General features: G+C 45.4%; 1 protein-coding gene across 1 annotated transcript in view; it reads left to right on the plus strand.

Moving 5' to 3' along the window:
* The first annotated feature begins 1,360 nt into the window (after positions 1-1,360).
* Positions 1,361-13,320, plus strand: part of phex (phosphate regulating endopeptidase homolog X-linked) — a 65,936-nt gene continuing 53,976 nt past the window's right edge. Inside the window, exon 1 of the mRNA XM_033032956.1 lies at positions 1,361-1,836. Within this exon, the coding sequence (XP_032888847.1) occupies positions 1,713-1,836 (124 nt within the window). The 5' untranslated portion in view covers positions 1,361-1,712. The remainder of the gene's footprint in view (positions 1,837-13,320) is intronic.

The raw sequence follows: 13,320 nt of genomic DNA on the forward strand, positions 1-13,320 counted from the left end.
CGGTCCACAAGCTACTGATTATCAATGGACCCGATAAAAGTATACCCTGATCTGTTCGATGACAAACTAGGCAAGCTGCCTGTGACGAGCTCTGTGTGTGCATCAATCCGAAAGATTTGAACTCTGCCATCAGGCATCACTATCCTATGAGGACTGTCGAGGACGTTGCGGCACAGATCGGACGAGCTACCGTATTTTCTGTCCTCGATGCAAAGAGCTCCTTCTGGCAGGTACCGCTGGACGACGAGTCATCAAACCTCACCACATTTGCCACCCCATTTGGCAGATTCAAGTTTCTAAGACATTTTGAGACAGATTATCGAGTTGATAAGGTTCAAGGAGCCTTGATGAATTGAGGATGGGTGTGGACGGAAGGGATTGGATGAGCTCCATAGGTTAGTCAGGACTGTGGTGGGTGTCACCTGGGGAGGATTAAGGAAAGAGTGGGTTGCTGAGGACTGAGAGTTTGCGGAGTTCGGTGCGGAGATTAAACGGGGTTGAGGAGATGTGGTTGTGAGGATTGGAGGGGAGTGAGAAAAGGATTGGTGGAGAAGGTTGGTGCGATTGTGGAGAAGGTAAAAGTCAGAGGAGGGGGAAAGAGCTGGCAAGAATCTGAAAGGGGGTTGTGAAAACCAAGGAGGAGTGAATGATGTGAGGTTTATGGAAACTGTTCAAACAAGGATCGAAGAGGTGAAGTGAATTAGTGGAGAATGGGGGCTATTCTGGGGACTGTTGGACGGAGATTGATTTGAAGGATTTCAGATTATAGAGCAGCACGAGTCATTTGGGATCAAGGAATAAATGGAATTGGTTTATTGGGAGGGTGTGGCTTTTGAGGACGATGAGTTATTTTGGATACATTAAATAATTGGAATGCAACTTTAAAAAAACTTGGGCAAATATCTTTCCCTTGTGTGAATGTCCATTTCCTGCTGGAATTTCTGTTGAAAAAGTATTGCTTTCTCGAATCCTTGTATGTTTTTTTTAGGTTTTCTGGCTGCAATAATTGCATTTGAATAACATGAGCTTTGAAAGATATAACTTCTGGGCTCTCTAGCAAAGGGAAAAGTTAACGTATAATTCAATAAGGACAGCACTCCCTGCTTTTAATCCATTGAGTGCCAGCAGTAGCAAATGCCTCTGCATGTTTTTGTATAAGCGGAGAAGATCATTGTCTTTGATACCCAAATCAGGGAAAGATCATTTGTCAAATGTAAGGTAAGGTGTTGGAGAATTAGAAGAATGCCTCATTGTAAATAATATAATCTGTTGACATGACATGGCACTGTAAATGGTGTATTTCTGGTGTGGCGTATCAGATTGGTATGATGACATTACCGATTGCTCCACTGCTCCAACTGTTATGTTTGGAGGTGGAGCCAGTCTGTAACACTGACAGTTGTGAACACCTCTGTTACTTCAGTTTGATAATTGCAAGCTGGGTAAGCAATTGTTGCTGTGCTTGGCGTGACAGACATAACCTAATATAATAAATCTCAGTGCTGTCATAGTCAGCCGCCAAGTCGGTGGCTGAACTTAAACCAGGATCTACAGTTTTCCAAGTAGTGTATAGGAGAGGGAGTGCAGACACTGTTCTTTCTAAGAGTGGACAGGCTGTCTATAGTACTCCTTAGACAGAAACTTTTGTTCAAACTTTGGAGCACCAGCCTTTCTGTCAAGAGGGAGAGTGATGTGAAGCACTCCTGGACATCATGCAGATGGAAGTACTAGAGAACGCAAAACCTACAACGGGAAGGTGTCGAAACAAGCGGTTGAAAGTAGCCCTCCTCTTGTCTGTGGCTGTAACTGTGGTTCTCGGGATCGTACTGGCACTTGGTAAGTGATACTCCATGAGTTGTTCTGCAGTTTCTGGCTCTCCATCTCACATCTTAGAGTTGAACCATCTGTGATAGTCATACAGCATGGAAACAGGCCCTTCGGTCCAACTTGCCCATGCGACCAAAATGCCCTTACTAGTCCCACCTGCCCGCATTTGGCCCATATCCCTCTGTTTTTTTGTAATCAATTTACCTGCGCAAATGTCTTTTAAATATTGTTATAGTATCGGCCTCAACTGCCTCCCCTGGCAGTTTGTTCCATATACTCTTCACCCTCTGTGTGAAAACGTTGCCACTCAGGTCCCTATTAAATTTTCCCCCGCTTACCATAAATATATGTCCTTCAATCCTTGATTCTTCTACTCTGGGTAAAAGACTGTGCATTTACCCTATCTTTTCTCCTGAAGATAGACACAAAAAGCTGGAGTAACTCAGCAGGACAGGCAGCATCTCTGGAGAGAAGGAATAGGTGAAGTTTCAGGTCAGACAGAAGGGCCTCAACCCGAAACATCACCCATTCCTCTCCAGAGATGTTGCCTGACCCGCTCAGTAATTCCAGATTTTTGTGCCTATCTTCAGTTTAAATCGGCATCTGCAGTTCCTTCCTGCACTATCTTTTTTCCTCATGATCTTATGCATCTCTCTAAGATCACCCCTCATCCTACTGGGCTCAAAGGAATAAAGTCCTCACCTGTCCAACCTCTCCCTATAGCTCAAGCCCACAGCCCTGGCAACATCCTCATAAATCCTCTCTGCACTCTTTCCAGTTTAGCACCATTTTTCCTATAACAGCTTGAATAAAACTGAACACATGACTCCAAACGTGACCTCACCAACATCTTTTAGAACTCTAACATAACATCCCAACTTCTATACTCAATAGATAGACACAAAGTGCTGGTAACTCAGCGGATCAGGCAGTATCTCTGGAGAAAAATGATTAGTTGATGTTTCGGATTTGGACCCTTCTTCAGACGGAAAGTCGGGGGTGGGGTGGCAGGGGGTGAATAGCTGGAGGCAAGAAGGGGCCAGACCCAATCAGGGCCAGCAACAAAATACCTCGGGCGAGGTAGTGGCCACCACTCCTGACTTTCAGTTTGAAGAAGGGTCCCAATCTGAAATGGCACCTAATCTTTTTCTTCGGAGCCGCTGCCGAACCAGCTGAGTTACTCCAGTACTTGTCTGTTTTTGGTATAAACCAGCATCTGCAGTTCTTTGTATCTACTTCTATAGTCAATACCCTGACTGATGAACGGCCAGTGAACTGCAAGCCTTCTTGGCCACTCTATCCACCCGTGACACCTTCTTACTCCGAGTCTGCGCCTGATCCATGTTCCTCTTAATGTTTCCTTATTCATGTACCTGTCTAAATATCTTCTAACAAGTCATCGTAACATACAACACAAGCAGATTTTTTGGCCACCATGTTCATGCTGACCATCATTCGCATAATCCCACAGCAATCCCATTTTATCTGGACTATATCTAGGCTCCCGTTGATTCTACCATTTGCCTACCCACTGCGGGCAATTTACAATGGCCAACTGACCTGCACATTTTGAGATGCGGGAGGAAACCGCAGCACCCAGGAGAAAGTGCAAATTCCCCATAGACAAGACCCGAGCTCAGGATGGTGTTCTGAGGCAGAGACTTTACTAGCTGCACCATTAGGCTGCTTATATATTTTGTAGCTCTTTGGATGTAACCGTCAGAAAAAGATTGATTTTTCTTAAATCTATTTAGGCGCATGATTTAATTAGTGTGTCACTCTATTCCTCTGAATGTCAGCATTGTAATTCACAAAAAGTCATAGGCACTGTCTTGCCTTTGAAACTGCAATGTATGTGGTGTTTCAAACCAGTTAAATCATGTTGGAAACTTATGCCCCTGTCTCACTTAGGAAACCTGAACGGAAACCTCTGGAGACTTTGCGCCCCACCCAAGGTTTCCGTGCGGTTCCCGGAGGTTTTTGTCAGTCTCCCTACCTGCTTCCACTACCTGCAACCTCCGGCAACTACCTGCAACCTCTGGGAACCGCACAGAAACCTTGGGTGGGGCGCAAAGTCTCCAGAGGTTTCCGTTCAGGTTTCCTAAGTGGGGCAGGGGCATTAGTTGTTATCTGTGGCAGTGAAGGGCACTATCAAGCTATTATTACTCTTAGTACTTGAGTCAGCCATGATGCAGTAGAATGCAGGGTTTATATTTCATTCTGAAATAGGCCATTTGGCCCATCACCTCTATGCTGACTCTCAGAGCAATCCCATCAACCCTCTTATTTTCCTGTAGCTTATGACTCATGTGTCCATTAATGTCTGCGAAGGAGTAATTTACAGGTCAATTAACTTGCACGTCTTTAGGATGTGGGGGGAAACTGGACCACCTGGAGGAAACCCACTCAGTCATTAAAGGGATAGTAGAATTAGGCCATTCACCATCAAGTCTACTCCGCCATTAGATCATGGCTGATCTATCTCTCCCTCCTAACCCCAATTCTCCTGCCTTCTCCCCATAACCTCTGACACACGTACTAATCTAGATCACAGAAGGTCACAGAGGATACATCACTTTGCTATCAAGCCTGCCCCACCTTAAATGTGATCATGGGTGATTTGCTCCAGCCCTTAACTCCTCTTCTGTGCCAGTTCTTTGAGGCCTTCAATTCCTTTAACCTTCCTCTTTAAATGCCGCCTATGATCCAGAACCAACTGCAAGAGGTGACGAGTTCATACACACCTCAGTTTTAAATGATCATCCACTAATCTTGCAACAATGTCCCCTCATTGGAGACTGCTACTTGAGGAAGCATCTCAACAGCTATCCTACCATGTTCCTGACGGATCTTATATGGTTCAATACGACCACCTCTCATTCTTATAAGCTCCAAAATAAACCAACCTAATTCTGGAGCTGCACGTGATAGGATAACCTCCTTATCCATCAGTTAGACGTTTGAATCTCCTTTAGAATGCCTCCAATGCTATTGTACCCTTTTATAAGTAAAGGGAACTAAACAGACCTCTGACACCCTGTACAACCCTTTGTGCAACACATTCCTATTTCTAAACTCCAAACCTCTTGCAATAAAGGCCAACATGTCATATGCCTTCCAAATCACTTATCAGTTTGGCTAAATTGATTGAGTCTTTTGAAGAAGTAACACATGATTATGAAAGGAGTGCATTGTTATCGTCTACATCGTCATGAATATTGTCATGAATTGCCTCATATTGTGTTTTGAATTTGAATTCTGTCTTTAATTTATAATTTGTGTACTAGTCATGTCTCTACTATTTATTTCATTCCCCTTACATGTTTTTCCTCTACTTGCTAAATTTTTGTAAGGTGTCCTTGAGACTCTTGAAAGGCGCCCATAAATAAAATGTATTATTATTATTATTACATGGACTTCAGTGAGGCCTTTGAAAGGGTCGCACTTGGAAGGCTGATTTAAAAGATAGACATAGGACCCAGGGAAAGGTGGCCAATCCTTCAGTCTGAAGAAGGATTCCGACCCAAAACATCATCATTCTTTATCCCCAGAGATGCTGCTTGATCCACTGAGTTATTCCAGCACTTTGTGTCTCTCTTCGATATAAAGTTGGCTTGGTAATAAGTGGGATGATGGTGGAGGATTATTTTGTGATTGGAAGCTTGCGATCCACAGTGTGCAAACATAGATTAGTGCTGAGACCCTTGCTGTTAGTCATATACATGAATGATTTAAATCTATGCTAAGGAGGAATGATTAGTAAGTTTGCAGTTGACATGAAATTTGATAGCGTTGTTGATAGTGAGTGAGGTACCCTTATGCCCCTGTCCCACTTAGGAAACCTCTGGAGACTTTGCGCCCCACCCAAGGTTTCCGTGCGGTTCCCAGAGGTTTTTGTCAGTCTCCCTAATGGTCGAAAGTGGTTTCCGCTTCCTCTATGTTCCGGCGATTATTTCAAAAAATTCAAAACTGGCCGCAACTAAAAATAGGTTGCCGTTTTAAAAACCGGAATTTTTTTAGTCGAAGCCGGTTGCGATGCTAGTTGAAGGTGGTTGCCGGAGGTTGCAGGTCTTACCTTCCACTACCTGCAACCAGATGGAATTTAATCCTGATAGGTGTGAGGAGATGCATTTTGGGAGGGCAGGACACATATCTTGAATGGCAGTGCCAGGGGGTGCATTGAGGAGTACTATAGACCACTTTAGGGACTGTGGTACAAGTCCATAGATACCTAAAGATGGCAGCACACGTTGATCAGGTGATGAAGGAGGCATATGGGACGCTGGGCTTCATTAGTCAGGGCAGTGAACAGAAGAGCATGGTACAATTAATCATCACTGGCTAGGACACAGCATCCAGTTCTGTGTGCAGTTCTGGCCACCACATAATGGGAAAGACGTGATTGCTCTGGCGAGAGTGCAGAGGCGATACAACTGGAAATTACCTGGGATAAACTGTCTCCATTTTGAGGAGAGACTGGAGGAGCTGGATGTGTTTTCCTTGGAGCAGAGGAGGTTGAGGGGGTGTGGTGGCCTGATAGAGGTGTACAGGATTATGGGTGGCCTAGATAGGGTAAATGGTGAGAAACTTTCATCATACTGGAGACATCATACTAAGGGCCCCTGGGCCAAACTTGTGGAGTAAGAAGGTTAGAGGGGATCTGAGGTAAAAAAAAAATTGGGGTAGTAGTTAGTTGGAATCTGGAACACACCGCCTGAGAAGCTAGTGAAGGGGAAGTGCTCTCACAACATTTAAAAAGTATCCGGATGAACACAAATTGCCAAGGCATAGAAGGCTCTGTACCAAGTGGGAGGGATGAGTTCCCTGCTAGAGGGGATGAGTATAGATAGCCACTGTGTAGCTGGCATGGACATGGTGGGCAGCACGGCCAGTTTCTGTATGATATGACTACGTCCACTCAGTCAACTCTGCTCATTACTTCTTCATATTTATCATGCAGGATGTACCTTTCATAAAACCTGGTGACCTGGATTGATTGCATTAAACTTCTTGAAATGACAAGGAAGGCATTTTGGGGTCCTGGCAGAGATGTTTGTGTCTTCTTAACCGTGGCTGAGGTATCAGAAGACTGGAGGGTGGCTAATGTTGTGCCTTTATTTAGGGAGGTCTGCAAGGGCAAGTCAGGGAACCACAAGCCAGTAAGCCTAACATCAGTGGTGGGAAAGCTACGGAGGGCGATTCTGAGAAACAGGATCTATATGCATGTGGGGTGGCAAAGGCGGATTAGAGGTAGTCAACATAGATTTATATGTGGGAAATTATGTTTCACAAATTTGATTGAATTTTGCGTACCGAGAGGATAGAAGAACATAAGGCAGGAGACGCGGTTTACATGGACTTTATCAAGACTTGGTCAAAGTCCTGTATCATGGACTGGTCTAGAATGTGAGATCACATTGGATTCAGGGTGAATTAGCCAATTGGAAAGAAAATTGAACTGGTGAAAGGAGGCATTGGGCAGCAGCAAAGTGTTGTTCAGATGGAGGCCTGTGACCAGTGGTGTGCCGTAGGGATCAGTGTTGGGTCCATAGCTGTTTACAATTTGGATGAAAATGTAAGTGACATGATTAGTAATTTTGTGGATAGGACCAAAAATTGCCAGTTTTCCTTGGTGACCTTAGAGGTTTATAATATCATGAGGGACCTAGGTTTAAGGTGAGGGGTGAGATTTAAAGAACATCTGAAGGGCAATTTTATCACACAGAGTGATGAGTATGGAACAAACTGCAAGGGGAAGTGGTGCAGGCAGGTACAATTACATAATTTAGAACAAATTTGGACAGGTTCATGGAATTAAACATTTTAAGCCATATGCAGCCAAAGTAGGACTAGCTCAGGAATGTACTTTGGTCGGCCTGGATGTGTTGGGTTGAAGGTGTATAACTCTATGTATAACTCTATGACTAGCTATTTCTTCATTGATGATAGACTCCAGCATCTTATCAACGACAGATAATAAGCTAACAGCCCTAAAGTTATCTGTTTTTCTCTTCCTGAACAATGGATCACATTTGTAGTTTAAAAAAATTCTTTATATGCTCCAGTCTTTGATTTACTTTGACCTCTTTTTCAATCTTTCTCATGGAATCCTTCTTTCTAACAGGAATAAATCTGCTGAGTGCTATGAACAAACTATTTAAATATCTGCATTGCTCATCCAACATCACACCATTATAAATGTGTTTATTTGTGGACATTGGTTACACTCTTGGTTTCACCCCCCGAAACTGTATCCAGAATTCTAACTCATTGTGATCACTCCCTCAGGGATCCTCAACCAAAACATCTTTCATTAATATTACATCATTAAACATGATATAATCTATAAAACAGCTTGTCCCTGGGTAGAGTCCATAACATACTGTTCTAAGAAATAACCCCAACACTCTACAAATTCCTCCTCTTCAATACATTTACCAGTTTCAGTAGAGTCATGAAACAGGACCTTCGGCCCAACTTGCCCACACGGGCCAACGTGTCCCAGGTACACTAGACCCACCCGCCTGCATTTGGTCCATATCCCTCCAAACCTGTCCTATCCATTAGTCATATCATTATGGAAAATAAAATTACCTATGTTTCTTTTTACATGCCATTGAAACTTCCCCTTATATGATTCGTCCTATCAAGAATCCACATCATCCTATGCATTAATTCCATCAAACCAATTCCATATCACCACCCAGTGAATTTATGTAATTACTCACCACTGCTCTGACTCCTTCCTTGATTAACAAAGCTGTCTCACCTCCTTTGTCTTTTTACGAAACACAATGCGTTATAGCCAAATGAAACTCATGGACTTCATCAACTTCACCACCAATTTTCATCCTGCACTCAAGTTTACTTGGACCATCTCTGACATCACCCTCCCCTTTCTTGATCTCACAGTCTCCATCACAAGAAATAGACTATTGACTGACGTCTATTACAAACCCACTGACTTCCACAACTATCTCAACTACACTTCTTCCTGCAAAGACCCTAACCCCTACTCCCAATTCCTCCGTCAACGCCGCATCTGCACCCATGATGAGGTGTTCTATACTAGAACATCCGAGATGTCCTCATTGTTTAGGAAATGGGGGTTCATCTCTCCCATCATAAGCCCAAACCACCCCCTCCTTGGGTACCTTCCCCTGCAACCACAGAAGATGCTGCACCTGTCGCTATACCTCCTCCCTCGATTCTGTTCAGGGACCCCGACAGTCCTTTCAGGTTAGGCAGAGGTTCACTTGCACATCCTCCAACCTCATCTACTGTATCCAATATTGTTCAAGATGTGGACACCGTACATCGGCAAGACTATACGCAGACTGGGCGATCGTTTATTGGAACACCCTCGCTCAGTCCGCGTGAACCAACCTGATATCCCGGTTGCTGGACACTTTAATTCTCTTCCCATTCCTACACATTCCTACAGTTGGGAAAAGGGGAAGTACAACGGGATCTGAGGGTCCTTGTTCATCAGTCAATGAAAGTAAGCATGCAGGTGCAGCAGACAGTGAAGAAAGCAAATGGCATGTTGGCCTTCATAACAAGAGGAGGAGTACAGGAGCAAAGTGGTCCTTCTGCAGATGTACAGGGCCCTAGTGAGACCACACTTGGAGTATTGTGTGCAGTTTTGGTCCCCTAATTTGAGGTAGGACATTCTTGGTATTGAGGGAGTACAGCATAGGTTTACAAAGTTAATTCCCTGGATGGCGGGACTGTCATATGCTGGGAGAATGGAGTGGCTGGGCTTGTATATTCTGGAATTTAGGATGAGAGGGAATCTTATTGAAACATATAAGATTATTAAGGGTTTGGACACGCTAGAGGCAGGAAAATGTTCCCGATGTTGGGGGAGTCCAGAACCAGGGGCCACAGTTTAAGAATAAGGGGTCAGCCATTTAGAACGGAGATGAGGAAACACTTTTTCACACAGAGAGTTGTGAGTCTGTGCCTCAGAGGGCGATGGAGGCTGGTTCTCTGGATACTTTCAAGAGAGAGCTAGATAGGGCTCTTGAAGATAGTGGAGTCAGGGGATATGGGGAGAAGGCAGGAACGGGGTACTGATTGGGGATGATCAGCCATGATCATATTCTGACTCGAAGGGCCGAATGGGCTACTCATGCACCTATTGTCTATTGTCAGACCTTTCTGTCCTCAGTCTGCTCCATTGTCAGAGTGAGGCTAAACGCAAATTGGAGGAACAGCATCTCATATTTCGCTTGGGCAGCAAATATTGATTTCTCTCTCTTCAGGTAGCCCCGGCATTTCCTCTCTCTATCCCTCCACCACCCAAGTCGCACTAGCTTCTCATTTTCACCCTACAAACAGCTTACAATGACCTATTTCCTTTATCATAGTTACTTTTTTGCAAATCTTTCATTTATTGTTCTTTATCTCTCCACATCACCGTCTATATCTCTCGTTTCCTTATCTCGAACCAGTCTGAAGAAGGGTCTCGACCCGAACGTCATCCATTCTTTCTCTCCAGAGATGCTGCCTGTCCCGCTGAGTTACTCCAGCTTTTTGTGTCTATCTTCGGTTTAAACTAGAATCCGTAGTTCCTTCTAACATAAACCCTAAATATTGTCAGGTATGTACCAATTTGTACGTAGCTGAATCCTACAATCTGGTAAAGACAAAATCAGCTATATATAAATGAGCCTGTTGAAGGATAAACATTGGCTGATGCACCAGAGAAATTTCCATGCTCTTCTTTGACTGTCATGGGACCTTTTAAGTAAGCTTGCTTAGGATAGATGGAGCCTTGAATTCAACATCTTCTCCACACAAATGGTCTCTTTGGGAGTATAATCTTCCCTTACTGTGGGGTAAGCCCAGCCATGAAAGGCACTAACTAACCTCCTGTACTGCATTCAGTGCTCCTAAATGGCCTCCTTTATATCAGCGAGACCAAGTGTGGATCAGGCGACTGTTTAGCTGAACACTTAGTCTGCAAAGGCCTGTTGGATCTCCTGGTTGCTAACCATTTTAACTTCTTCCCATTTCTACAGCGACCCCTCCAGCAAACTGGAGGAACAATATTCATATTCCATTTGGGTCGCCTACTACCCAACCGTATGGTCATTGAATTCTCCAATTTTAGGTTACACCCCCTCCTCCTCCTTTCCCTCTCCTCTCTTCCCTACGCCCCACTTAAGTGCACATCCATTTCTCCCACTGTCGTATTGGAGAAGGGCATGGTAAATTGAAGTAGCAGAGGGCTGGTGTCAGCATATTGGGCTGGATGGCCTCCATCTCTGCTATAACTTTTCAATTATTGTTTTCTTGCAATAGGACTTCCAGTAACTGTGTGGGGTTTCCCAGTTCCCTCCCACATGCCAAGAGTTGAGGGAGTTGCTTTGACATTGAACAACATGTCTCTTAGAGTGAGGTCTATTAAAACAATACCAGTTGACACCAATGCTGCTCCTTCATTAAACATTCTAAATTGGAACGTGCACAACTTATAAAATTCAGTTTTTCTGCATTCCATCCTTGTTGAGGAGAAGCCAAAAAATCTAAATTGGAAGCAGCTACAACAATTATAAGTCTTCTGGGTACCCGGACGTGGCGTCGAAGGTCGAAAAGCCGAAGCAAAGAAGTGGAAGCCAAATAACCGAACGGAAACAAAGTCGGAAAGCCAACTAACCGAAAGGATGGGATGCCTAAAAGCAAACTCAACGAAAGGCTGCTATGCCGAAACTCCAACTCACCGATAGGCTGCGTCGCCTACAAGCAACCAACCGAAAGGCTGCTCTGCCGAAAAGCCAAATAACGGACATGACGTCGCCAGGGGGGCAGGACTTGTCAGCAATTGGTCCAGACACCCGCGGCCATCACATCACTAGCCGGTGAAGACGTCCCGAAACGTCACACTTCCTTCTCTCCAGAGATGCTGCCTGTTCCGCTGAGTTGCTACAGCTTCTTGTGTCCATCTTCGGCTAAAACAGATTACAGATTATCTGGTGTTTTGTGCGTGGGAGCTTGTTGTGTGCGTTACTATATTACTGTGTTTAAACAATAAACAAAACGTGCTTCGGGAGTGGGAGGAGATAAAATTGTTCGTTGTCATGCACACTTGTCATCGGCCCGCCAGGGAATTTGTGTGTACCCCCATGTTTTAAAAGCGATTTACTATGGCAGCCAATGCCCGAGCCGTCTGTCCCCATGGCCGGGCTGGGGGTGAATCACCCCGTGTGTGGGTCTGGGTCCGGGGGTCGGGGGGGTGAATCACCCCGTGTGTGGGTCGGGGTCCGGGGGTCGGGGGGGGTGAATCACCCTGGCGTGGGGGTTGTGGTCCGATGGCGGTGCATCGCGATCAGTGACTCTGGGTGGGTGGAGGGACCAGCCTGTCCCACACCTCTGCTCCACCTGACCCACAGCCTGTCACAGTGCGGCCGCACGGGGGAGACGAGGCGGAGGGCGGCCGTGGCAATGGGAGAGTGGGGGCTGTCCTGAGGGATGCGCTCCTTCGGCCACTTACAACTTTGTGCTCGGGTTCAGAGTGCCCAGTCACCTATGGATTGTGTGGGGAAAATGACCCCCACCCTCCCGTCTCCACCGGCCAGTGATGTGATGGACGCGGGGGTCTGGACCAATCGCTGACAAGTCCTGCCTCCCCGGCGATGTCATGTCCGTTATTTGGCTTTTCGGCAGAGCGGCCTTTCTGTGAGTCGGCTTGTAGGCAACGCAGCCTTTCGGTGAGTTGGCGTTTCGGCATAGTGGCCTTTCGGTGAGTTGGGGTTTCGGCATAGCGACCTTTCGGTGAGTTTACTTTTAGGCGTCCCACCCTTTCGGTTAGTTGGCTTTTCGGCTTTGTACGCTTTCGGTTATTTCGCTTTTCGGCTTCGTTTCCGTTCGGTTATTTGGCTTCCACTTCTTTGCTTCGGCTTCTCGTCCTTCGACTCCTCGTCCGCACACAGCCTTCTGTGTCTGATTGTCTGTGAGAGCCACAGGAGGTGGAACATTTCCATGCTTGTGTGTTCGCACCTCTGATGGTACTGCGTTTGACCCTTTGTGCAACAGTCACAAGTCCAGAAAGGCCTTTAAGGGCCAGACTTGTTATCTGGATGCGTAAGAAATGAGCTTACAGTGTCGTGAAGCCAATTTGCTTTTGTATATGACCATGGGAGTACAGTTAATATGTCTATGTAGCAGCTGACAATGACCTGGATCATTCATCCAGAGTATGATTACAAATCTCACCAGGACAGCTACAGTTCAGGTAATTAAACAAAATCTAGATTTTTATTTTCTTGACAGCTGATCTCAGCAACAGTAGCTATGACGATACCGGAGCACCATAAAATAAAACTACAAGCTCACAACTGCCGGCAGAGTCACTGCCTCACAGCTCCAGCAACCCGAGTCCAATTCAGCCTTGTACACTGTCTATGTGGAGTTTGCAAGTTCTCCCTGTGACTGTATGGGTTTCACCCGGTTTCCTCCCACATGCCAAAGACGTTCAGGTTTAAGAGG

The sequence above is a fragment of the Amblyraja radiata genome, chromosome 14, assembly GCF_010909765.2.
Source record: "Amblyraja radiata isolate CabotCenter1 chromosome 14, sAmbRad1.1.pri, whole genome shotgun sequence".
Classification (NCBI taxonomy): Eukaryota; Metazoa; Chordata; class Chondrichthyes; order Rajiformes; family Rajidae; genus Amblyraja; species Amblyraja radiata.